Source organism: Lacerta agilis, chromosome 7 (assembly GCF_009819535.1).
Source record: "Lacerta agilis isolate rLacAgi1 chromosome 7, rLacAgi1.pri, whole genome shotgun sequence".
In the NCBI taxonomy this organism is placed as follows: Eukaryota; Metazoa; Chordata; class Lepidosauria; order Squamata; family Lacertidae; genus Lacerta; species Lacerta agilis.
In genome coordinates this window covers 61,155,051-61,182,798 of record NC_046318.1, presented here as the reverse complement: position 1 = coordinate 61,182,798, position 27,748 = coordinate 61,155,051, and the positions used below count along the sequence as shown (strand labels likewise).

Here is a 27,748-nt window from a genome sequence, read left to right as displayed (position 1 = left end):
TCTGGAATTTGAAAACTGAGACTGCTGAGATTTCCCTTCGGGGGTTAACTGGGGAAAAAATATCTCCATTTGAAGTTTTGGTCTTTATACTCCGGCTTCGGAGAAATGGCGACGACTTGGACTGTCGTGGGAAAAAATTGAAACAAAGGAAGGAAGAGACAGGAACTGAAATCTGACACTCACCCTCCCTTCTAAAATGCTGGACTTTGTGTTTGCACTGGTATTGAACTCTGGTTTAAAGGATGAGGAAATGCTCACTGTCTTGAAGCTGGAACTGCTTAATCGGAAACTGCAAGTTTTGAGTGGAATTATAAATAAAAAGGACTCACTTTCCACAGAGGAGGCTTTTCAAAAGTTTTATACAATGGAATCAAACCTTGGCAAAGAGCTGGGAGGGGTGCTTGAAGGATGGTTCGAAATGGCTGGGCAACTCCGGGAAAAGGAACCGATTTCTGGGGGTGGCAGCCCTGGAACGGGAAAATTTATAATATCCAGACTCCGAGGTGGCAGCTCGGGGGCAAGGGACATGGAATTAAGATTTCTACAAGAAGAAGAAGTATGGTACAAAGGTACGGAGGAGACCAGAAAGGAAGTGATGAACACCCTGAAGCTCGATGCTAGGTTTGTTGTGAATGCCTGGATCTGTGGACACTCAGAAGAAGATAATTGGAGATCCGGTTCTGGTGAAAGACAGAAAAAGACAATGGACAGAGGGGGAGTGGGTTGAAGTATTAAATGTATAATCCAAATGGTCTGTCATGGTATCCGAAATCGGAGTGTGAAGTCTGTTAGTTATAAGTTTATTTTAAATAAGTAAGGAGATATAGAATCTTAAGTCAAAAGCAGCATGATAAAGGATAGAAGAAATAAGTTTAGTTATTAGAATATATGGTTAAGATTTAGGTTATAATAAAAAGATCAAGATAATTGTGTTATTTTTAAGTAAAGTTAAAAAATTTTATAGAGAAAAGTTGTTAAGGAAATAGTATATTGATTTAAAACCGAAGGTGAAAAGGCGGGGGAAGTCAAACGTCAAGATTCAGAAGTAGAAATTTTTTTTTTGTAAGATATACAGATAAGAAGAAGAATCCTGACATTATGTGTATTTGTATTTGTTTTTGTATTTGTAGGTGTGGGGTTGGGTTTGTGTTATATTACGAAAATGCTAATAAATTCTGTTTTAAAAAAAAAAAAAGCTTGGGAAAATAAAAACATCTTTGCTTAGCACTAAAATACATCAGTATATGGACCAGACATGCATCCCTGAGGAAGGTGTATACAAGGCACCACAAAAAATAAGGCACCACAAAAAGCCTTCTTTCTCATCACTGCTGGCTGCATCTCAGATGCCAGGAGGCCATAAAGAGATGGTAGCTGTGCATGGATGGATTGGAGGGTAGATGCAGCCTTAGGTACTCAAATCCCACATCACATTGAGGTTTCAAAGGTAAGCTAAGCACCGGCACTTTGAATTGTGCTTGGAAATGGACTGGGGACCAGTGGAGCTCCTTAAGCACTGGCAAGATGTCTCTGGCAGCTTTGCAGGTACCAGTACATTACATGCAGTCTTCAAAGGCAGCCCCACATACAATGCATTGCAGTAATCTAGCCTGGAGGTTATCAGAACAAGGATAACCATGGACAGGCTCTCTATATCCAGGAAGGGTCTCAGAGAGGGTGAAAGGCACTTAGTGCCACAGGCGACATTTGGGCCTATGATAGTAAAGCAGATTTGCTAAGGATCCCCAGACAGTGTACCTGCTGCTCCTTTAGTTACAGGTAGGTAGCCGTGTTGGTCTGCCGTAGTCGAAACAAAATAAAAAATAAAATAATTCCTTCCAGTAGCAAAATTCCTTCTTCAGTATCTGAAGAAGTGTGCATGCACACGAAAGCTCATACCAATAACAAACTTAGTTGGTCTCAAAGGTGCTACTGGAAGTTGAATTTAGATATACATAGACTCAAACCCCACCTGGACAACACAGTGCCTAGGCCTGGGCCTGCATCTCGAGCAAAAATGCAAACTGTGAGCAATACAGCAGAGCCAATTTTCAAGAATGAACTTACATAAAAGAATCCCAGGGGTCCCGATATATACGGCATTTTCATTCCCAAGAGGTACTTGACTTGTGAAGTCACGACGTGCGTAGCTGCTCCCGTCGTCATTGCGCTTATCACCGGCTCCGTGAGCAAGAAGGTGGCACTGCCCAAGTGCAGCACAAACATTGCTACCTGAGAAACCAAAAATATATTAACAGTGATTACATGTGAATATGGGTACCAAGGCTAATGTAAGGGAAAGATACGCCCACCCTTTTAACATAAAAGGGACAAGATAGCACTACGAGCTAATCAAACAGTGAAGTTTTGTTTTTAATTACGCATTGCATACCATGAATAAACTTTCAACATATGTCCACTTTCATACATTCATTATATGTTATCTCTCTCCTATCACTGGTTTACCAGGCTCTGGGTTCAGATTAGCTATAATAACAGCTGGCTCTGCCAATGTGTATTTAGTATGGTGACTTTTCTGAAGCATTGGCTCGAATGTTGTTGTTTTTCAGTTACTCCAATATATAGGCACAAAAAGCTGTACGGGGCTTTGGAGGGGGGATTAAGCCACGAAAGTCAAACTGAAGCTACTTTTAAAAAAACCATTCCATTCATACCATTCTCTGTACAGTCTCCGACAGATTTAAAGTCACAAATGGCCAGGATTTTAGGCCCCACAGGTTTAAGTGGGAAGAGATATGCCTCTCAACCATGTTTCTATTCCTTTGAGATGTACACTGCCTAGCCTAAGCCAGTGTTTTTCAACCTTTTTTGGGCAAAGGCACACTTGTTTCATGAAAAAAATCACGAGGCACACCACCATTAGAAAATGTTAAAAAAATTAACTCTGTGCCTATATTGACTATATATAAAGTAATTTTTCAATTTTTCCCACGGCACACCAGGCAACATCTCGCGGCACACTAGTGTGCCACGGAACAGTGGTTGAAAAACACTGGCCTAAGCAGACAGAACTAAACAGGCAAAATGAAATTGCTATGTCCTCAGCTTTGTACTGACACCAAAATCTTTGAGGGCTATCTGAGGACAGTCTTCTGTTTCTCCTAGTACATGCAGTTTTGTACCCATTATTTGGTTTGAGAGCTGTATCACAAAATTCAAAGACTAGCTGTGTTTTGGTTTGTGTTGGTTTAAGAAGTGTGCATTGCAAACTGTCTCCTGTCCACTTCTTAATCTGCGACTCTCCTCTTATTCCATAGCTGCTAAGGTTTCTCAGATGTCTTTGGTGAGAAACTTTGTAAAACTTTTCAGATCATCAATGCATACAATGTCAACTGAATCACCTCTATCTATCTGTTTGTTGACACTTTCAAATAACTTCCAGAGTCCTGGATACTCCTTCAGATAGATAGATAGATAGATAGATAGATAGATAGATAGATAGATAGATAAGCTCCCTGCACAAAGGAAACTAAATCAGGGATAAGGGTTCCAGCCAAGCCTCATTCCTGACATGCCTGTTTTCTGTATGTAACTATGCCAGTTCCCACAGGGAGTATTTCATAATGAAAGCCGTCACAAGCAGTCAGGTGCAATGAAACATGGTTACTGTCTCATCTACTGTTTTGTCATAACTAGGCTGTAGGCACTGCTAAGGAACAACCTCATATGCTGTGAAACTAAGCAGGATATTGATACCCATGTTATAATAATTTATAATAATAATTTATTATTTGTACCCCACCCCCCAATCTGGCTGAGTTTCCCCAGCCACAAAATGGCCTTGCAAAATAAAGTTAAGTTGCTACCTTGACGGGGGGTTGAGCTCAGAGCAGGTCCATAATGGAGCCAGAGGGCAAAACTCGGGTTTTTCAGAAGGGCTCGGCACTATGCAGTCAATAGCTCAAGGTTTTTGAGTGGAACTTTGGGCAAAAGACGTCTATTCATATAAAAGTGTGTTGCTCGAGAAAAGAAAAATGGCTAAACAGATGAAAACCACCCTTTCCTTTGTTTGTTTTTTGACCATGTCTACAAAGAAACAAGAAACAGCCATCTCTTTTCCTGAGGGAATGGCAACTCCAACTGGAGAAACCCTCCTAGGAGATGTGGAGTGTTGTTATGGAAACCATGAACCTGTTTTCTAGCCACCATCTGGTTTGTATGATTCAACTTGACCCACTGGGCCTCTCCAGTTTTCTCTTTCCTTAGTAGGTGCACCTGTGCCCCCTTCGCATACTGACAGTACCAGAGAGCAAACATGAATCCACTGCCACTCTCCCAAAATACAACAAAGTTCAAGAACACTGTGACATTGAAACATAAAAAATCTTTTCCACAGTCACTGGTTTACTTCAATGGCCAAGAAACCAACTCTCAAAGGCATTCCTAACTGAAACCATCACCAGGATGATACAATTTGTGCAATTTATGCAATTTATGGTAGGGACATTGATGCTGTTTTCTGATCACAGCCAGGATATCCTGAAGAATAAACACTTCCAACGTCTATTATTTAGAGTATAACGGCTAATTGGATTTTCAATTTTATTGAACTATTAGCCTGAACAACATATCCTGCTGCAAATAGCTTCAGAGAATGTATGCTGAATAAAGACAAACTTGCTTTTACTAGCCCAGTCTTTTTGCCTTACATTGACTATGCTGAACGTGCATTATTTTGCTTTTCTTTAACTGTGGCAAAGACTTTTAAAAAACGTTTCTGTCTGTGTTCTTAAATTTGCTCTGCAGTTAATTACTTGTTGCGTTGCAATCTAGATAACGTTTTTTGTATCCCAAGTCATTCAGCACCATCGACGAAGTCTTGCTCCTGACCTACTGTACTTTTACTTATTTCAATTACAGTTTCACTATTCTAGTGATTGGAACAAAACTTGTGTCTATTTTCAGCGTCCTGCACTGACTACAAGTCCCAGCCCATAACTTTCATCACTGCAAAAATAATCAAAGTTTGAATGCTAAAAGGTGAAACCACTTTAGCACGGCTACAGCCACAAAAAGGGAAAGATTGTGAAATAAAAAGGAACAAGTCCAAGGACAAATGGACATGGGAAATGCACAATGTCCTTCCAACATCAGCAGTGTGAAATAGAAATGATTTGTTAAGATGAATATTTGGCCAAGAGCCAAGTTGAAAAGGAAAGGGCAGGGCTAATTATTCGAAAATATGCTATATTCTACTAGGGCGTCACTCACTTTGACAAACCTGTTCAATAACATTGGTCTTTGAATGAACCTAAGATATGCTCTTAAATTGACACTACTTAATGAGGGTCAGGAGATAAGATAGAAGTCACTTGGACACTACTGTTATCTGGGTGGAGACGATTTGGGCTGTGTTAAATGATGCACAGAATTGCATCAGTCTATATTATGAAAGCTCTTTTTCCAACAGCAAGTTCTTTTAAATATATTTAAGGGAATGCAATTGGATCAGTTGGAAGGAATCAATTTTATTAGTCAATGTTTTTACCATAATAATGTTTCATAGTCTTTAAGGGGTCACAAGACACTTGTCTGATTTTGCTGCATCAGGCTAGCATAACCATCCCTCTGGAAATGGAGAAGGAATGTGGTACTAGTGGGTGGGTAGGTGGGTGGGTGTTTTCTTGTGCCATTTGCCCAAACTAGGGACATTTATGATACCTGTATGTTTTGCCAAGCAAGTCAGACAAGAACAAGACAGTAATTGGTAGGCAAATTCCTTCTTAAAGGAAAAAGTAAAGTAGTGGAAAGGCAGGAAAGGCAGAACAATGTCCAGAGTTGGGGGCTAGCAATTAAACATAGAAAATGTTATTTATCTATTTACTGTCTTTTGTGCAAAGAAGCCTAAAGTGGAGCACTAACTAATGAAGACAACACAAGGAATTGAAGCATAGAGTGCACTAGCAACTTAAGGTACAAATCACACAAAACTAAACATGCTAAAGGTATAGCCCAGGCATAGGCAAACTCGGCCCTCCAGATGTTTTGGGACTACAACTCCCATCATCCCTGACCACTGTCCCAAAACATCTGGAGGGCCGAGTTTGCCTATGCCTGATATAGCCAGTTCATAATGGAACATTCTGCTGGGTAGCAGAAGATTAGGGTCAGGTTGTCACCTTCATTTGATTTGCTGTGATTTAATGTGGACTGCCTGGAGCTGGTGGAGAAAAAAGAGAGGTGGTGGGGGGAAGGGGGGAGAAAATATGGCAAAAATTATTAAAAAGTGAAATCCTGCCTCTGCTGAAAAACTGAATAAAACAAAGCTTTGCGGAAGAAAGACACAAGATTTTCCACAGTTCAGTAGCTATTGTGTGTTGGTTCAAAAGCATTCCTTACCTCTCCATTAGATAAATAGTGATTACAATAGAATAGCCTGTTTAGCTTTTGTTGCCATGCTAAATGAGAACAAAAGATGTTTTCTTTCTGATAGTGTCCATTGGCAACTAATAACAAGATCTGTCAAGCATATGACTGTTTACAAAAGTCAGCATAGAAAAGTATTTTTTTTTTAAAGTTACAAGATTGTAACATAACTCAGGGGCAAATGTATATGCCATGGGTCCTGACAACCACATAATACAATATATGGATCCAGTTACAGGTGGGTAGCCGTGTTGGTCTGCCATAGTCGAAACAAAATAGGAAATTCTTTCCAGTAGCACCTTAGAGACCAACTGAGTTTGTTCTTGGTATGAGCTTTCGTGTGCATGCACACTTCTTCAGATACCTGAAGAAGTATCTGAAGAAGTGTGCATGCACACGAAAGCTCATACCAAGAACAAACTCAGTTGGTCTCTAAGGTGCTACTGGAAAGAATTTCCTATTTTGTTTCAATATATGGATGTGAGGGTTTTCAACAGCTGCTCATGAGTAAGCAGGCTGACGCAGAAACTTCTAAACTAAGTTTCTTTATTGTGCAGATAAATATATACAGTGCAGCTACAGAGAAGGCGCCCAGCTCATCCTTTGGCAGAGTCCGGGAATGGCCCCTTCCGGTTCTTGCCCCAGCATAAAAGGCGCGGGACGTGGAACCCCCGCCTTCCCCCCCCTGCGTCTTTCCTCTCTGCGCAAGTGGGGAGACGGAAGCTGTGTCTCCTTTCCTGCCACTGTTTGATGCAAGGGCTCTGCTACCTTGTCAGAACCCTGACTCCTGGTCTCCACTCCCCTCTCCCCCTCCCCACTAGAAGAACTGCTGGTCTCTTGGCTGGAAGAGGAGGAGTTACTTAGCAACGGAGGTGGGGGCTGGCAATATTGAAACAGCTCCAGCAGCTTCTGGCCCATGGCTGGAGGCAGCCCCCTGACAATGGACATCAATTGCAAGAATCCAACATGCAGTTCATCAAGCATGGGATGCATGCCCATGACTCTATTTTGTCATGCATGCAAATGCCAAGAATCATGAATTCTCTCCTACATGTAACAAAAGAGAAACATGTTCAATTGGGACTTAGGTCTCAAATAACTGAAAGCCCGCATTCTTCCCTACAGGTGCTCTTTGAGTGTTAAGGGCAGCAGCTGGAGCCATATTGGTAGTTCCACTGTCCTCTGAAATTCAGAGAATAGTGGCCCAGGAAAGGGCAAGCTCTGTGGCAGCCCTTAAATTGTGAAACTCCCTCTTTACACAGCTGTGCCTGGCACCTACTTTATACAGCTTTTGCCATATGCGCATCTTCACCATGGTCTTGGACACCTGAAATATCTATTTCTGGTGACTGTAATTTGTTTAAATATGTTTTTAATAGTTTTTAATGGTAGGCCAACATTTGGGGGAGCACTGAGTTGGAGGAGGCTACACTATGGTCTTAAATGTCTGGGGTATGCCAATATCCACTTTTCACAATGACAAGAAAACTAGGGCATGTACCTCACCACAGAAATGCCCCAAAGCATGAAGTAACATAAGCATCATATAATAAGGGTACTTTTACAGCAATGTACTTGAGTGCAATAACTGACTGATGGTAAGGAATTGTAAATACTCTAGTTTAGGGGTGGCCAACTTCCAAGAGACTGCGATCTACTCACAGAGTTAAAAACTGGCAGTGATCTACCCCCTTTGGGGGGTTTCAGATCGAGGTTGTTGAGCTTTTTTAAGGAAGGAAAGCCCTGTTTGGGGGGCTTCAGGGCAAAGATGTAGAGCTTTTTTTAGGGGAGCCAAAGTTGCTGAGTTTATTTGGGGGAGCCAGTGATCTACCACAGATGTCCAGTGATCTACCAGTAGGTCACGATCTACCTGTTGGACATGCCTGCTCTAGTTAATAGCTGATTCTCAGTAGAGGCCATATTTCAGTTCAATTTCAGTTTTGTGGATTCAGCTATTAGCCATAATAACAACAACAGTCTACAATGAAAATGAACACTGGTCTGGCACATGCTCCAAAAGATAGCACTTGACAAAGCACACGTGAGCTTTGGCCAAAGCAAAAGCTAGAGAGGTTATTTTACGAGTAGCAGCCATATTCCAAACAGCAAGAAGGAAATCTGTCTTTGGGAGTTTTGCCCAGTGTCGTTTAAAAATATAAATCAAAATAAGTGTATCCACTGGGCATTGAAACAACAAAAGAAATACAGATTTAAAAAACCAAACACCTCAATTTGGATGTTTCCACGGACAAAAAAAGCAAATTGTTATTATTATGATTATTATATGGAATTGCATACAACACTTAGATATCTACCCACTAATACAGAAGCAGTCATTAACTGAAATGTGATCGTAGTAAAGAATTTTGTTTACAGTTTCCTCCTCTTTTTTAAAAAAAATCGTTTTACATAATTCCTATGCACAAAATACCATATACATTCATTCCATCTATGGGCTCCTTTTAAATTTTGAACAGTTAAAGGTACGTCTCATAAACAAATACATTATAAAGAGTACATGCATAATAGGGGAAAATATATTTCCTTATTATTATTTTCATTTGTATTACATTAGCATGAAGTTTGCTCCAATCCCAGCTACCTCAAGTTCTTTTCTTCTGTATTGCACTACCATCCCCCAATCATTTGGCCTTTCTTTATTATCCCTTATTACACATAGATGTATAGCTGCCAAGTGAGAGTAATGCCTTGCATCTTATGAAGTCCACAAAAGCTTACACCTCAATAAATGTGTTACACTTTAAAGTGCCACAAGTCCCCTAGGCTATTATAGACTGTAAGTCCTTTTGAAGATCTTGCAAGCTGAAAAAGCAGGAGATAAATGTTTCCAATAGATAAATTAATAAAATACAGTCTGCTTTCTGCCAAAATTATGCAAAGCAGAACAGGGTGGTTCCACCTATCCATTGCCACTGGACCTTCAGTTTGGCCCTTTTAAAAATTAGTTGCCACTGGTGTTCCAGGGCATGCTCTCAGTTTGCATGCAGCCTGTTGGGCATATCAGCTGTGCTATGTAAACTGAGAGTGCCAACATGAACATACCTGGGACTCCGCTTAAAGTGCATTAATAATCAGATTTAAAAGAGTGGTGGAACCAGCTTTCTTGGTTAAACCTGAAAAGCAGCGTGTAAACTTAGATGGTTACGCTGAAGCCAGAGCAAGCAATGTCCCGTATCTTTGCACCAAACCTGCCAGCAGCTTTCTTAAGGATACGGAAACAATTGCCTGTGCTACATGAAATTCCAGCTTCCTCTCTGGCCCAGATCTACTTCATTTGTAAGCTGAAAACAGTCACAGTGAAACTTCTTGCCACATGACTAGATGCTGGGAGATGCAAAAGAAGGGATTCTGGGAAATGGTTGCTTGAGGTCTAGTTCCAATGTTATTATGCCATGTGCTTCTTTGCAAGGATTCATCATGTAGGATGGGGAGCCCGTGGTCCTCCAGAAGTTGCTAGGCTCCAACTCCCATCAGCCCCAGCCAGCATGGCCAATGATCCAAGATGGTGGGAACTGTAGTCCAGGAACATCTGGAGGGCCACGTCAGCCACCCCTGATGGAAGTGACTATACCATTTGCATGTCAATTACCATGTGATTTGGCCCATCCACAGGCCCATGAAAGTAGGCCTAAACACATGGTAAGCCACTCATTTTTCAGCAGACTCCCATCTTGATTTGGCAGAATTAGCTCCCAGTTTTTATTTCTTGGAGCAGACAGGAACCCTGGTGGATAAAAGGGGACATTTCCCCTTATATTCAGTAAGCAGCAACTTAGCTGAAATACTGATCATGTATTACATAAACCTCAGCATGTAATGAAATGTATATTTCATTTTTAAAGATCATGTACAACTGGCAGCTCCCCCTGATCTTGCTTTTGTGGCATCAACACTACAGCAGTGAGGTGTCTTCCATGCTACTTAGGCCACATCAAACTCCAGAGCACTTGAGAGGACTCCATGCTATGGCTCCATCACAATCCAGTTTTGCTTCTTCTAGGGCAAGAGCAGGGGCTCTGGATGCATTATGGTTTACTGCTAATCTGATTTTCTATATGTATTGGCTATTAAGGGATACCTACTTGAATGAGTCCTCCTAATAATGAAACTGCTGCAGCAACTCCAATCCTCTGCATCTCGAACTCAGATAATCCCAAAACCATGGAGTTATTGTTTGCTGTGAAGTTGCTGCTCATGGGAGGAACAAGACGCTCGACAGCATTTGCTGATATCAAGGAGGTCAAAGCAAAGGTTCCTGCAAAAGAAGAGAGACACTTTAGTTTCTGTTTGGTACAGTTCCAGTTTGTTTTGCATTGTGCTTAAAACGAAGAAAGTGCTATTGAAATCTATTGACTGGATGCAGACAAAGTCACATTTCAAGCAGAAACCAATGAGTCAAGTTAGTCATGATGAACTATGGACATAGCCAAGGCGGGCGGGGGGGGGGGAGCTGCCCACCCTAGATCAAGTAAAACAATAGAAATACTTAACTAACTGAACAAGCACGTCGGTTCTGCCCCCCCCCCCCAAACTGCTGCCCCCCTAACAAAAATCCTGGCTATGCCCATGTGACGAACTTAAGTATTATTGATTTTCAATGGGATTAAATTGTGAACAATTTAGTTGGGTTCCAAACCTATGAGTGTTGTGTCCAAATGATTGCGCTTAAAATGTGCTGAAAGTTGCCTTGCTGGCTCTTCGGATAGTCCAACTACATGTCTGTTCTCCATGTGTTGTTTTCTGCACACACCACTTTTAGGCATCACCTCTTACCAGGAAAATGTATTTCTCTATTATCCGCTCACCTGGGGCTCCAGAGGGGGAAGCATTTGGTGCGCAGAGTGGCTGGTCCTGGGAGACCACCATCTTCCTGTGCAGTCAGGGGAGGGGGATGGCTACCTGGTGCCATCACTTCTGGTCATGCTGGACCTTCCAATTAGAGTGAGCCTTGCCCGCAAGGCCAACTGGGGCAGAGGCATGGGGGCTGTGCCCTGCCTGCTCCTGGTGTATTTAAGAGGGCTGCCAAGCACAGGCCACCCTCTTTGCTGACCGCCGTGGGATTTTCCACCCATCCAGTCTGTTTGGGGTCCACCTAGTGGGGGAGCAGCCAAGTTAGGGTATGGATCTTGCCATATTCAAGGCCAGGAAGGAATTTTCTCCTGCAAGCAAATTGGCTGGCTTTCCAGTTTTCACCTACTTCATAGCAACTGACATAACTTTGGTGGATAAGGCATTGGGCTGGATCCTGAGTAGTGGGGGTACCCCATTAAAGGGGTCCAGGAGGGGTGACTCTGTCCAGGAGTCCACATGGGGACCAATGGTCCAATACACCTCTCCCAATGGTGGGCTATGCAAGGTTGTGGCACTCGATCCATGTTGGGGATGACTCCCCAGCACAGGGTCGACCCCACTCAGTTCCTATCAGGCAGCATGTGATACATGCCCAATGCCTTAGCCAAACCTACTCTTTCCTGTAATCAATAAAATTGTGGCCTTATTTAACCCAATACCAGCCTCCTGTGTCCATTCCTTTGGCCCTTCCCACACCAACCACAAACATCATGCGCCTGCGGCAGCAATCAAAGTTACATTTGTGTGTTATTTGAAATGATGAACAAAGGCTGTTTATTCAACTCCTGTTTTGTGTGTATATATTTGAGTCAGCCTGCTACATGTACATGGGATCCTCACATAAATGCTTGAGTGAAATATATATGAAATGTTGTTAATGGATGTTGTGATAGTCACCAACCCAATGGAGAGATCTGCAGCAAAGGAGTAATTTGTACAGTTAGGGGAAATATAAATTGTATGCCTTGGATCCTAAGGTGTACTTTAACATTTATACATCTCTTTAAGGTAAATGTTATAAGAAATATTCGGGGGGGCATTAATAGCATTATTGGAGGCATTATAGAATCGTTTCAAAACTTTAAGTTCACCCTGATCTATAAAAGATTACAAAAACTGATCACAAAAAGAAGATACTTTACAATAACTACAAAGCATTTTTTAAAAAATGAACGCCTAATTTCTCCACTGATCAAAATTTTCTAAACAAACACGTCTACGCCTTCATTCTGGAAATCTTATTTCATCTAAAAGCAACATGAATAGCACAGAACCTGGATCAATTACGCTGCTCAGATATCCCAAACCCTTTAAATATATCAAACTGCATCCAACATTTATTCAAAGTACCAGATGTCCTAAATGCTTTGCTTGAAGAAACCAATAGTCCAGCTTGTCCCTGTTGGGCAATTACTACACTTTAAATGAAGTAACTACGTAATGTCTACTTTGCTGACTCAAGAGTTATGATCGCTGCCAAGGAACTTGCCACAAGATGCAAATCCAACTTGCCAGTAAGTTGCAAGGGGCCTTTGACAATAGGCTTTGCATACGTCCTGATGCAAATTCTATGTACTTTGGACGGAATGCTGCTTTCCCAGCAGACCACATGGCTGCTACAGAGCTGTTAAATGTAGCACTGAATGCACATTTTGGCACAAAGACCATTTTCAAAAAACCACGCAATTACTCAAAAGACAATGATTGCTCCTTAGAAAGCATAACAACCAAAGGGAATGTGCATATACTTGGGCTTTTCAAACCCCGAGGGGATAGCTTTGTGTGTGGTTCCACGCAAATCTGAATTTCCCCTCCCCAATATCTGAAAGGCTCCCACAGCTCTTTCCCTTCCTCCATCCTTTCCAACCCGTATTAACTAAAGGGAGGCCATGACCCCCGTACCCAGCTCCATTGTTTTCTGCAACCGGGACCAGATGTTCTCTGTAAAAACCATGCTTCTCATTCTGAGAGATCAGTTCTCAAATTAATATCTTAGACGGACCCCTTCTTTGGTTCTGAGTAAGCATCACTGGGATGCCCATATTAACTTGAAAATTACCTAAGACTGGGCTGGGCAACTGGTGGATCCCCAGATTCCCATCAGCCCTAGCCAGAATGGCATAATGGTCAGGGGTGACGGAAGCTGGACTTTCTAGATCCAATCACCTCCGCAGGAGGGGGGGGGAGCCGGCTACTGGAGTTGTGCCATGGTCGGCTCCGCACTTTGCCTTTGTAATTTGTGGGGTGGGGCCCAGCCTTACCCCCAAAATGTAGGGGCCCCCAAAAGGGCTTAGCCCCCTGGAGCTGGCACCCTGAAGCATGGTCATGATCCCCCCCCCAAAAAAAACTTTTATTCTACACGTACTGTCAAACAAAGAGGAGAACAGACTCTGGTGCTTACAGAGTGAGGATTTTTAATTCTGTTCACCATCTAATTAAATAATAATAGAGCATTTTTTTAAAAATTCCCCAGTAAGCACAGGAGTCTGCTCTCCTCTCTTTGAGTCGATGTGGTGTTTCTTTCCTTTTCCTGCACATTCAAAGCATTTAGCCTTAGATACAGGAGGAAATATAGCTGTCCTGACTTACAGACATTGATGTTGTGGTCTGTAACCTCTTGTTATTTTTAAAGCACTGCCACAATTGAAAAGAACATTTGGTGTCAAGGTAGATGGAGTGAATCAAGTGCTTGAGGTGAGGCAGTAGCATGCACACTGACGCCATCCTGACTACAACCTGGCCAGGAATTGCTTAGTATGAGAGTTGGGCTCCAGCGTCCTTTGTAAGGGATGAATGATTTGGATGATACAGTGCAGCTGCCTAGAAGAATGGCAAAATGTCTGGTGCAGGATTGCCCTTTCTTGCTTAACTATTCTTCTGTTCTACATAATATGGATTTATATGTTTACATCCATACATAATGAAGGAACTAAGGATCAGAAAAAGACCTTTATGTGTATGTGTGTCAGAGAGAGAGCCAGGCAGGGGACACACACAAACACACACACACACACACAGAGAGAGAGAGAGAGAGAGAGAGAGAGAGAGAGAGAGAGAGAGATTATCTGAATATGAGTCAGCCAAATGATAATAACAATCTCTTCTGGTTTCAAAGCAGGCGAACATTGTGCAGCTCTTGTTTTTTGTTTCTGGAAATAAGCAAATAAACTGTCTTTGGCTGAGCTCTCCCATGTGAATGTTTCATCTTAGAGCAAATTTTATAGATATATATATAATCTCCCTGGTATAATGTGTTTATTTTGTTTATTTTTGAAACTTAATATCCTGCACTTCATCAAAAGACCCCAGGGCAGATTATAGCAATGAAACAATAAAACAAACAAGAGAATACAAACAAAACAATACAGCACATTTAACTAAAACTACACCCATCCATTCAAAGGCCAAAGGCCAAACCTTAGCATCCAAAGGCCTTTTGAAAGAGACAGACCTTTAGCAGGCACCAGCCAGATCTCAAAGTGGAGAGTCCTTATGGAGATAGTGTTGGTGCAATATTACTGATGCAGATACAGTTCCACATTGATCTTCACCATGCTTTCCCCACCCCCCAAATAGTTTTATTGCACAGGAAAAAAATGTAGTTATAAAAGACGCACCAAAAAAATACCAAATTCATTTCTGGAGGGTGATTTCTATCTCCTCCAAGCTGCAAGAGTTCAGAATAGTCCAACTACTGAAGTCCACAAAACTATTGCCAAATTTGAGTGTCACAGAAAGCATCAAGCGCTGCTGTTACCCAAATTCCATTTACTTCCGCGGAACTTACATGGGGTTCCTACAAATGAATGGAGTCAGAAAAGTTGCAAAGCTTTGTGCATTGATCCTCGAAGACTGCTTGATTTTCAGAGAAGCCGAATGGAAGCTAATTCTGCGTTCTGCCCTTCCATGGAAGAACAACTTGTTTAATTTTTATTCATTGTACGCTGCGAGCTAACCTCGAAGGCAACATTAAGAGAGTCAGCCAACAGACCTGCTAAGCTCTCAGAACTGGTACTCAAGGATCCAGAAGCACTTACCTGTGGCAACGTGGCGTCCCATTCCAAATATGGCATAAATAATAGCAGGGAAGAGCGATCCATATAAGCCAAACACGGGATGCACTGAAGAGAGAACAGCAAAGGCAAGCCCTGTAGAGAAGGTAGATGGGAATTATGAAATAAATCAGATTAAATTCTGAAGAACTTTAAAAGGGGATTAGAAAGGTTCATGGAGCTATCAGTGGCTATTAGCCATGATGACAACATTCTACCTATGCCTCTGAATACCAGTTTCTGGAAATCATGAGCAGGAAGAATGCTGTTGTGCTCAGGTCCTGCTTGTGGGCTTCTCACAGGTATTCGGTTGGCCGCCGCGACAACCGAATGCTGGAGTAGGTGGGCCATTAGCCTGATCCAGCAGGCTCTTCTTATGTTTTTAATAGCAATCTGTAATCAGAATCTCATTCTTTGACCATTTTTAGAGGTGGGGTAGCATGATACATAAGAACACAGGAAGCTGCCCTATGCTGAGTCAGGCTACTTGCCCATCTGGCCCACTGATTTCTAATCATACCAAGATAGGCTATGCCCATGTTCCCAGGATGTTGAATCTATGAAGCACATTTTGTTACACTGTGGTCTGTATAAACAGATTAGACACCACCTAATCAATTCAATAGCATGAGTTTGGCCAAACTGCGGGAGGCAGTGGAGGATAGGGTTGCCGGGTGTGCTCTGGTCCATGGGGTTACGAAGAGTCGGACACGACTGAACGACTGAACAACAACAAATCAATTCAATATTAGCAGAGCACCCTGGAATGGCTGACTCTTCTCAAGTCAAGGCTCCCCTCCTTGAGGATAAGATTGATACTATTACACTGGCTGTAGCAAAATTCAGTATGTACAAGCTAAAGTTCCTCTGTTGGCTACCAAGGCCGATCTAACACCTGAATAATTGTTGATTATATACTATTGTACCGTGTACTTTTGGTCTATGGACCGCAATAAAGCTATGTGAGTGCTTTCTAATCTAACAAGCATCTGCTCTGCAACGGAGGACTTTCCCATCTTCTTCAACCTCATCCTTTTATAGATGGAGAGGCCAGAGATTGAACCAGCAACCCTTGGCACACAAGGCAGACCCTCTACCATCGAGCCACAGTCCCTTCCCTATGGGAATTCCATCTCAGCCACTGTACTATGAGGAAGTCTCTGGTTTGAAACCTACATCATCACAACTGCCAGTTAGTGGCCAAAGACCTGTCCAAACAAAAAAGCCTTTGCCTGCCAATGAAAGGAAAGCAGAGGGGCAGCGTGCCTAGTCTCCCATGGGAGTAAGTTCCAGAACTTGGGGGTAGTCACCAAGGAGGTAATCTCACAGGTCCTCCTTGCCAAACATCTCCTTAAGAGTGGTGAGACTGAGAGAAGGTCCTTCCCTGAAGATATCAAAACCTAGGCAGGTTCAAATAGGGAGATACAGTCCTTTTAATGGGTATAGTGCATTTAAAATTTAGTTAACTACTCAGTCTATTCCAGCTGCAGAATCTGGAAGTCTCAGATATTTCACATCACCAGCTACCTGGTTTTAAGCAAACAAACAAATCTAGAGATGGCAAAGCAAGAGTCTGAGACCTTCTGCATGCAATGCATGTGTGCTATTACTTAGCTGCTGTTTCTCCCATAGAGAGTTTTCAGATTGTTCCTGCTGGACAGATCTACAAATGTCACAAACACAAGGCTTATTCACACCTGACTTTTAAATAGGATCAAGAGGAACATAAGATAATTTCCTTGCCACAATCTTTCCTAAAGTCAATACAACATGAGGGAAAACAAGTAAATCATTAACAAGAAGTAACAGCCTACACATTAAGGTCACAATCCAGTCAAAGCTAAGAACTTTGAAATCCCATTGGTTTCCATTGGTGAGAGGCAAGCGTACGCTCGTCTTGAAATAAATGGGACTTGAAGATGCATTACTTTGGCTGGTTCATGCATTCTACCATTAATGTTCATAGTGCTTTACAAAGTAATAATGAACCCTGTGCTGTAACATGAGCTCTGAGTGGAAGAGCAGAGCTCTGTTAAGGTGCTAACTGTTCTTCAGTGTGAAGACCAAAGTCAAGTTAACCATTTTGCCAGAGTTAGAATGCATGAGTGGACAAATTACATAATATGGCAAACGTATGCGGCAAAGGGGGGGGGAGAAAAGGTGGTGATGGAAAACAGATTAGATTAGGCAGTCTTCGTAAACTTTCTGTACCTAAAACTAAGTTTCAGGGTTATTTGGTGTCTAGCCACAAAACCTGCCATAGTCTAAACTGTGAGATAAAGGTGCATGATCAAAGTGAATATTGGTACTTTTAAATGTATTTTTAAAATGTATGAATTATAGCCCCCAAAACTCACTACAAAGGTCAAGGCATATGAGCACTGAATGAAGTATGAAAAGATTAATCTTCAGTTCTTGCCTCTTTGTCTCATTAGCACCACTGTCCATCAAGCCGTTCTCTCGAGTAGTTTTGTCTAAGAGCCCTTGTTGAGATTTGATTTATATTTATTACACGCCTCCCACCTCTTTTCAGTGGAACCAGAAATGGGTGACCAAATGGCATATAATATTCCAAATGTGGACCTATCAGAGTTATATGATAGCATCATAGTTGGCAGCCTCAGGATGTTTCAGGTGAATGAAGCCTTAGGTAAAGCACCTGCAAAACCTAGGCAAGAATGTAGTCAGAGAGCATTGTGTCCAGTCACAGGAAGAATTTTTATTCTTGGCTCTGTCCAACCATCCCATAACACCAGGCACGATCATTGCCAAGCATGAAGGACTACATAGTTAGCCTTCTTACCTGCGCATGTTTTTACTCTGTGTGTGAGAATTTGTACTTAAAGCAGGAAATCCTACGCAAAGCCAAGCTGCCTTTTTTTTTTTTACCTTTTTAAAGAAACAACTTTGGTATTTAACAATAAGAACACTGTTGTTCTTAAAGATGAACGCTGACAGGAGTGGAAGGGCTGCTTTAAGAGTCCACCCCTTGTGTAGATGAGGGCCAGTGTGGCATGGCAGTTCAAGTGCTGAATGAGAGCTGAGGAGACCCAGGTTTGAATCCCCTCTCAGCCACAAAGAACTCAATGAATGACCACTGAGCCAGATTAGTCACTATTTCTCAGCCTAATCTATCTCACAGGGCTGTTGCTGTGAGGGTCAAATGTAGAGGGGAGGGACCATATATAGCACTTAGAAATCCTTGAAGGAAAGACAGGTTGTATATGAAATGAAAGAATGAAATGGGAGTGCTTATAATAAATAGGCATGCACAAAGAAAAGGGAAGGTAACTTTAGCAGTTTTGGTATCTGGCCACAAAATCACTGACCCAAATGTCCGTTTTGTAACTGGTGCAGAATTCAGCAGCCAGATTGCTGACCAGTGCAGGATGGTCCGAACGTACAAAACCAATTCTGGCATGAAGGTACTATTAGTTTCCAGGCTCAGTTCAAAGTACTGGTTTTGATCTATAAAGGACCCCAATACTTCAGGGACCACTTCTTCCCACATAAACCAATGTGGAGCCAGCAATAGTCATCTGACACCCATCTTCTTGAGCCCCCTCCATGGAGGTCCAGAGGGTGGCAACATGAGAACGAACCTTTTCAGTGGTTCAAACTGGGTTGAAGAACGCACAGGCTGCAATCCTATACACACATTTACCTACAAGAAAGTCCAACTGAACTAACCTGGGGGTGATTCCTTCTTGGTAGGCATGCATAGGATTGTGCTGTTAAGCATATAAATATAACCAATTTCAGAGGAATGTAAGCATTCTGGGTGACGTACCATGGGACAAAGAAGCCAGCATATTTAACAGGAGTGCTTGCATCTACCAAGAATGTTCCTCTGCATCTTTTGAGTTTAACTGATGCCCTTAGCCTTCTGGAGTTTCAGATGTTGCTGGATGGAAGACTCATTGAGACACATGATCCGCCTTCTGGTTTTTAAGTACAAGTTTCAAGCATGTACACCAGCAGCCTAAGAAAGACTGCCAATTTTTAGGTTTTTTGCCAGCTCATGAAGTCTTAAGTTCCTTGGCTTTCTGAGAAACCCACAAGCCAAGTATAAAATTTAGAGCTACCTTAGGTAATACATGGGCTTTGTCCCACAGCCCATGGCTCTAATCCTTTGCTAGCTAGCTTTGTTTTAAGAGCAATGATTCCTCTTGTTCTTCTGTTTAATTATAACTGCACAGTTCAAGTTAAAGGGCCATTTTTATGTGAGGCAAATGAGTTAGTAAAAACTACATAAATCGTCAGCCTCATGGGAAACCAAGGATTAAAAGCAACTTCTCTACCTGGCACTTGTGGCCAAAGTCTTGGAGAAGGTGGTAGTGATATAAGTAGAATAAAACTTGGGAAGCGTGGGACACTATAAAATATCTGTCCTCAAGCCAGAACATCTGGCTAGATCCTTGGGGAAAACTGAGCTATTGATTTGCAATTAATTACGCCTGTAATCGCAGATTGATCAGTGATGCCGAGGCAAAGGATATGAATCTTTTGAAGGATGTGCAACCATATAAGCAAAAGAGATGTCTCCCTTTGCCAAATAGGATGAAAATCATGAAACGAGTCCATCCAATGTATATTCAAAGCTATTTCAGAACACTGAGCTGCTGAGCCTAGCAGTTCTTCCTCATCCATTCTCTCGTAGTTCCATGGCCAGTGGTGAGACCTTCTCAACACCATCCAGGCTATTAAGAGCTAGCCATACTGTCTGAGCTCCTTGGTTTTCCTTCTCTGACTCTAAGGACCAGCCATTAGAACCTAATAGAGACTTATCATATTTCCAAGCACTCTAATCCAGCAATGGACTCACTAGATTCCTCATATGTTTCCTTCCACTGCTAGGAACCTTTGCTTGCTACTTTCCCTCTCTACTTTCATTTGACCTTCCATCTTCCTTTTATATTATTCCCCCATCCCCTTGAGCAAATTTATCCAATTATTCAACCACAGTAGTGGAAAAATCCCCCACTCTATTCCAATAAACCCTCATCCAGAAACAAACTGGTGCTACAAAAGCGGTTTCCATAATATAACCAGGCCTGAAAACAGATTAATATGGGTCTACGTGATCCATTTCATCCAAATGGAAGGTCCACATAGCTATCATGAGTAAATAGCCTTTGATGGATTTATCTTCCATGAATTTGTCTAATCCGTTTTTTAAAAAAGCTATCTAAGCTAATATATACCTCTGTCTTTTTATAGTGTCAGGTAACAGAGCTCTGTTCTCTCTTCAGGGAATACAAAAAGAAAACACTCATCAGTGTTGCATCATCCATCAGTTCAAATACAAACAACAGATTAGTCTTGCAATTATTATTCCTCTTACAGTGCTTATGAAACCAATTGAGGGATGGATTTCTATGTTTCTTAAAATTAAGTTTAGGGCACTGGAGTAGGGGGATTGAAATGGATGAGAAATTGTGTTAGGGAAAAGTATCTCCAGATCCAATCTAAGCATTCACTAAACAAATATGACATTCATTTGAGAATTGCACCATTTCAGATGTTCACATACGACCCCAATGAAGCAGGAATGAGAAATGTGTAATGGCTAATAAATTTAAATTCATTACAGGTAAGTTGTCACTTATTCATCCACATCAGTGATTGAATCCCTCCACATTCTGACCAATCCTCAAGTGGTTCTGCCAAAGCTGGACCCATAAATGCACTACCGTGTATTCACTTTAACAATGTGGCTCTCTGAATTGGTTCCAAATTCAATGAATGCTTTTGTACAGGCAAGGCATACGAGTGGTTTGAGAGGCATGAGCCATATGAGCATCCGAAAGAGTAGGGGTGGAGGAGAACCTTTTCAGTCCAAGGACCACATTTCTTTCTGGTCCATCTTCCAAGGGCCATGTGCCAGCCCACGGAGTGGTAGTGGGATGACAATGAGTGGTGAGAGGAAGAATAGGGAGAAGACTGGGAAGAGGAAGTGTCACAAGCTGAAGGGGTAACAGGGCTCAGTGAGCTGTGAGAATCTGTGGCAGAGAGAAGTCTGGAATCAGAGGCAGAAGCTGAAGCAGAGGAGGAGAGGGGCCAAGAGGCAGAGATGAGTCAGGTTGGTGAAAAGTCACAGGTGCTTCCCCCTCCTGCTGTGACAAGCTCCACCCCCCCTCTGGTCTCCCAGGACCAGGAAAGGCTTGAAGGGTGGAAGAGGGATTGGTGACATGCAGTCTCTGATTGCTTGGGGGGAAACCCCAGAGAGGAGGGGACTTAGGCAGCTGTGAGGAGGCTTGCTGATTGATTGATTGATTGATTGATTGATTGATTGATTGCTACTTATACTCCACATATCTCACTGGGCTGCTCAGCAATTGTTTCATGGGGGCAAGGCCAACCAGTGATGAGTTACTCTGCTCCTTAGGCTTGACGCTCCTGTGTGGATCAGGTTTTTGCTAATACAGTAAAGAGTTAATTCCAACTTGAACAGTGTGATTTACTGCTGACTCACATCTGACATTTCTACATTCTCACAATCCTCTATTCTCCATTCAGACAAGCAAGAGGCATTAGCAGGGCTCAAGAACATATTCTAGCCACGCAAAAAATATCTGGGGTGTGAAATAGCGCCTGTGAAGGGTGTGAGCTGGAGAAATTTTCAAAGGCCAGAGTGAGAGCCTGGAGGACTTCATTTGACCCCTGGCCTAAGGTTTCACACCTCCGAGCTGGACTGTAAACCTCCTGCCTTCAAAGTTTCTATGGCAGACTATGGCACTCTTAGCTCACTCCACATAAATTACTCGCCCATCTGAACAGAAAGGAAGCAAAAGGATTAGCCTACCAATAGCGCCCATTACTACAATATCTTAAACATTGAACTCTCTGACATCCTTTTATATTAGCAGCACAAGCCTCAAAAAGGATAGAGAGTGCACTATTGGCTACATGCTGACACGAAGCCAAAAGCGATAGGAAGCAGTTGTCTGTAGCCAATAGAGGAGATATTTAGGTGGCATGATTGGTGAAGATAGCTGCTTTGGAGTATAAGAGGATTTTGGAGAGCAAGCAGTGGTACATGGGCTTCATGGCACTTCCACATGGCAGTTTTGGTGCTGCTCAAACATTCAATTTTTTTGCTGTGTTCACACAATGCCATCCTCATCAAAATGATATCCTACAACATCTCCTCTTTTAATCCAGACCATTTTTCATAGGTTTTGCTTTCTTATCAGATTTTCCGCGTAAATCATGGTTAAATAGGAAAATAACACAGGGCAGCCTTTTGATGAAGACAACATTCTATCAATGCTGAGCAAAACTTGCATGCAAAACAGTGCAGAGTCCATAATAAACTGCAGGATGGAAGCACTCTGAATGATAGGGGGCTTAGAATTGCAAGAGGATCTTAAGGTCTGGGTGGAAACTGGTGATTAGGAGCAACAGCAGTGTTGATGAAAGTTTTTTTGAACATTAGGATTGGATGGTAACGAATGTACTTAGTAATTAACTACCAGTCCTTTTATTGCCTCCCACACCCCAAATCAAACACTGAAAACTGAGTGCAGCCCTTGGACATCTTCTGAATGAAGTGTTTAGACTCCAGTTTGTCACCCCTTCTTTGTGTGTGTGTCTGCTACGGGATTCACATCCATGCTATCTGATTCTGTCCCCCTTTTCAATTTTTTTCTATCAAATCTCTCATTAGCATTTAGATATTGTACAAGTTTTTAAAGAACAAAATCATCCTGTGCCGGGGCAGAATGAACAGTACAGCTTGACAGAATGGCATCTGAACATTCCTTAAAGGTAATGATCCAAAGTCAAAAGGTGGAAGAAAACACTTGGGCAAAACCTGTTTGGTTAACAGAGTAATTCCATGGCTCAGACAGCCATTTATCCTGTGGATTCAAGCAAATGTCAAAGCAGATGTAGGCTGCAGATACCAAGAGAGTGCTTCCTTCTCAGAGAACAATAGAATATGTTACCAATGGAATAAGTTGCCTAGGGAATTGTAGAATCTCCTTTAAATGGAAGCTTAATTGGAATCTGCTTTATATTAAAGCCTCGCCCTCTTGTATGATCCTCATGACTTCCTGTGGTTCCTTTCTACATCATGATGATATCATTGGAAGCTCCTAGCTACATAGGAAAAGCTAGATATGAGTACCCCAGTGCTATGTTATCCTGTAAAGTATGATGACATGAGATTTTGCTACATGACCTAGGGCTTCTGACATTCTCTGATTGGCACAGGAAGCAGCCACACTGCAATTGCCCACATGCCACAAGCAGAAGTGGGTGAGAATGAAGATATAGATAGATAGATAGATAGATAGATAGATAGATAGATAGATAGATAGATAGACAGACTTCCATCCTCCTTGACCACTGGCCATGCTGGCTGAGGCTGATGACAGTTGGAGTCCAACAACGTCCTGAGCTAGAAAATGCTGCTGTACTAAGTTTATAGATGACTAAATGAAATGCTATGCTGACAACCATTAGCTTAAACAAAATAAAAAATAAATAAATCCTTCCAGTAGCACTTTAGAGACCAACTAAGTTTGTTCTTGGCATGAGCTTTCATGTGCATGCACACTTCTTCAGGTATCTACCGGTATTTTACAGGCAGAAGATCTCTGGCAACTCCACTATATTAGATAATACAGATGGACAGGATAGCAGGTGATGGGGGAAAGCCCTCTGCCTGAGTCCTTGGGGAGCCACTGCTGACAGGAAAATATTGGGCTCATTGGATCAATGGTCTCACCTGATATAAAGGCAGCTTCATATGTAATGAAAATGGTAGTTTTCTTTAGCATCACCTGCATATTCTAAGCTGTAGCTAATAAAGTCCAAGAACTCTTTTGTGGGAATCCAAAAAAGAAGGCTGGAGAAAAGTACTACCTACTCTTGCCTGCCTCTTAATTCAATATTTTGGTTGGCTTCATACATACCATTGTTAGCTGTGTTTTAATTGCAATTGTTGTCTATGAGTGTACCAGTGAAACAAGATCCTTTACAGTACTACAGTATTAAGGTCTTTAAAGTTAAACCATGCCGGTGCAGATGTTCCTAATTACTCCAAAAGCATAAATACTTACACAAACCGGTTGGTTCCAGCTGCAGAATAATTCAATTAAAGGAGCACTTATAATTTTCAATGCATGAATGAGGACTAAGGCTAGCTGTTAGGGAATCTGTAAAAGAACAGCTTTCACAAAATGTTTGCCTCTGAATGATCTTTCAGCTGTTTTCACAATACACTGAATGGGGGATTTCTCTGAAATGTCATATATAACATGACAGAAACCTTAATTTCTCCAAAAACTATTTAAGCAGTTTTGTACTTTTCACATCTGTTTTTTTTTTCTCCGGGTATCAGCCAGGGGAAGATTTCTTCATACCTATGGCAACCAAACTAGATTGGAGCTCCACCCTGATTTTTATTACAGCTTTCAATGGCAATTTACAGTACATCTCAGAAGACAATTATTACTACTACTACTATTATTAATTATTATTATTATTATTATTATTATTATTATTATTATTATTTCCCACCCATCTGGCTGCGTTTCCCCAGCCACTCTGGGTGGCTTCCAACAAAGATTAAAATACATTAAAATGTCACACATTAAAAACTTCCCTAAACATGCCTGCAAAAGATCACAATTTTGACTACCGTGATAAACATGTAACAAGGAACTATTTTATGTGCTAAACTCTTTGTGGCTTATTGGCTGTTGCTGACAAGGGAATGGCAGGTAACACTAGGGGGTAATGCTAATGTTTGTCTGTCCCTTCACTGTTTCTCTCATATGAGCAGGGGAAGAGAAAGATGCTACTTTCAAGGTGAATTGCGAGATTTTCATAGAATAATTTTAATAATACTTAGCATTTACGTATCAGTTTATGGCATTCAAAATGCTTCACAACCATTATCTTGGTAAGCAGTAATCCGCACAAGAACCCTGTAAGGTAGGTCAGTATAAGTGTGCTGTTCTCATTGCAAACATTGTACACTAAAGCACTGCAACAACCAACAAAGGAGGGTAAAAGCAGATAGATTAGTAAAGGGTTAAGGCTACAATCCTACTACACATCCCTCTGAACAGAATGGGATGTACTTCTGCATCAGCATGCATAGAACTGTACTGTGAATTTCACTTCATAATTAAAGGGTTCTGCTGCGAGCAGCAGTAAACCTCTCTGCACAGGTATAATTATTTTTTAAAGGAGAGTGGAACGACAAGCAAGAATCGCTCTTATATATGCCGTTGGATGGCACCCAATTTATATGCTGTATGTACACGCACACACAAATGCTGCCAAACACATATTAGTATTGTTGTGTGCTTGCATGTTCAAGGCGAGAAATGCCCATTTATTTCAGCAAGGTTAAGGCACATTTAATCTGCAAGCAAGCACCCTCGAATACAGCGGAATTTACTTCCACGTAAACACATGTAGGCTTCCGCTGTAAGTTACGCCGAATGGGTCAAGGATAAGGAAAGGGGATGGGGGAAATGCCAATCCCCATTAGTTCTGGTAGGAGACAAGCACAGGCTTGAGCAGTTCAACCTGTATGCTAAACAGCTATCAGATCCCGTTTCCAGCACAGTACCTTGAGTCACCTGCTGAACAGCCAGCATCATCCCAGAAATTGTGTCGGGAAGCAGGTCTGCTTTCCAGTTGTAGTTTGGCGCCCACTCCAGAACAGGGAGCCTCCTTACACACCACAGTTTGAAGTCTTCGTAGCGAAGTGCATGGATGTTTCTCCAGATGGCATTTTTCTTTTTTCGCTTGGCCCCTGCCATGCTGTGTTCCCACTACCCCTTTCCTTTACAATGTTCCTTCTTCTGTAGCAGAAGAAAATAATAAAAAAGGGAAGAAGAAAAAAACACTGCCTCTGTTGAACTGCACCCAGTTGGTATGAAATTCGCTTATTCTTCTGTCAGGTTATACTTTCAGACCTGTGAAAGAAACACCCATTCTTTTATCTCCCTCCCCTTCTTTCTTCCAGTGTCAGAACCTTGCTGAGTATGTTTTGCTTTCAACCATGCAAACTATCTAAAAGGCTGTTCATGTTCAGCACAATATTTTTCTGCCCTAGCCAGAGATGTGGTCTAGCCTTATGACAGTTTATGGTTCTCTTTGCAGTCATTCTCCTCCTTATATTCAGGGTAGTGCTTGTACGTTTGGCCTGGGTCCAGCATTAAAATGAGGTAGTGCTGGGCGTTTGTTCGATGTGGGTTGGGCTATGCTAATGAAAGCAGGAAGTGCCCAGGCAGACAGGAGTCTCCTTGCCAACCATTTAAAAAGAGAGAGAGAGAGAGAAGCAGCAATTTGTCTTTTTTTGTGCAAGGGAAACACTACACAGAACTTCTGTCCCTCCCTTTCTAGCCAGAGGAAAAACTCATCAGTGCATTAAAAAGTTGCTCCGAATCCCTGGTGCTGGCAAACATGCTCAGTGAATTTAGCTAGACCTCTTGCAACATGACACTTTAATTAAAACATTCTATTTGGAACAGGAGCTCGTGGATTAGACTGCCCACATGTCTTGGCACAGTTGATACCAGCTGAAAACAAACAGGGAGACCTTTTCAGGTAAGCTGGCAAGCTTACCAATTGGCTATGTACAACCCCCCTGATTTAGCCTGTTCCTTCCCCTTTAAGAAGGGTTTTGATATGCAGAAATGATCAGGTGAAGCTTTTTATAGCCAACATGGTCTACATTTTGTGACTATGAGCTAAATGTGATCCCCGCCTGCAATTGCTGTAGATTAAATTGCCGTTAAAGGAACAGCTACCGGTAGGGAGGCTGCTTCAGAAACGGGCCATCATGGCAACATTGGGAGCTGTCGTCTATTTGGCCCCAGTATTGCCTATGACTGGCCGTGGCTCTCCAGGTCTCAGACAAAATACCTGCTATGAACCTCTTTAATGCAGATTCCAAGGACTGAACCTGGGACCTTCTGCAGTCAAAGCATGTGCTCTGCCACTCAGCTATGCACCCCTTCTAAGGCCTTCTACACACATTACATTTCTGAGGTGGATTTTTACAATAGATGCCTGGAAATATAATGTGTGAATGTGGCGAAGTGATATGTGAGCACACAAGCATCACACAAATGCAGTCTTCAGAGCACTATGCTGACTGCCTTCTTCTCCCTCTTCGATGTACCACAGGCAGCAAATCCAGATTGTTGCTGTGTAATGTAAGCTCCCAGTGTGGTGTGTAAAACAAAAGTTGCAGAGCATCCACAAAGAACCAACCAAGGTGCTGACCAGGTGCTTGCCCTCCAACTGGAAACATGGGCAGTGCACACTCACACCCCAATTTTCTAGTAAGTTCATAAGCCTGGTCTGAGTTACAGGGAGATTGAAAGAAACCCAACGAGACTGTTCTCATCACAATGGAAAATTTGAGATCCAGATGCCACCATAATGCAGCTAATTGCAGCGCTGCA

At 42.1% G+C, this 27,748-nt stretch overlaps 1 protein-coding gene across 1 annotated transcript in view; it reads right to left on the bottom strand.

Annotated features, from left to right (window-relative positions):
- The window catches only part of SLC26A7 (solute carrier family 26 member 7), a 65,642-nt gene extending 38,707 nt beyond the window's left edge, over positions 1-26,935 (bottom strand). Inside the window, exons 1-4 of the mRNA XM_033155548.1 lie at positions 25,903-26,935; positions 15,297-15,407; positions 10,491-10,663; positions 2,068-2,232 (exon numbers count right to left, since the gene is read on the bottom strand). Of these exons, the coding sequence (XP_033011439.1) occupies positions 2,068-2,232; positions 10,491-10,663; positions 15,297-15,407; positions 25,903-26,095 (642 nt within the window). The 5' untranslated portion in view covers positions 26,096-26,935. The remainder of the gene's footprint in view (positions 1-2,067; positions 2,233-10,490; positions 10,664-15,296; positions 15,408-25,902) is intronic.
- Between the last annotated feature and the right edge of the window lie 813 nt (positions 26,936-27,748).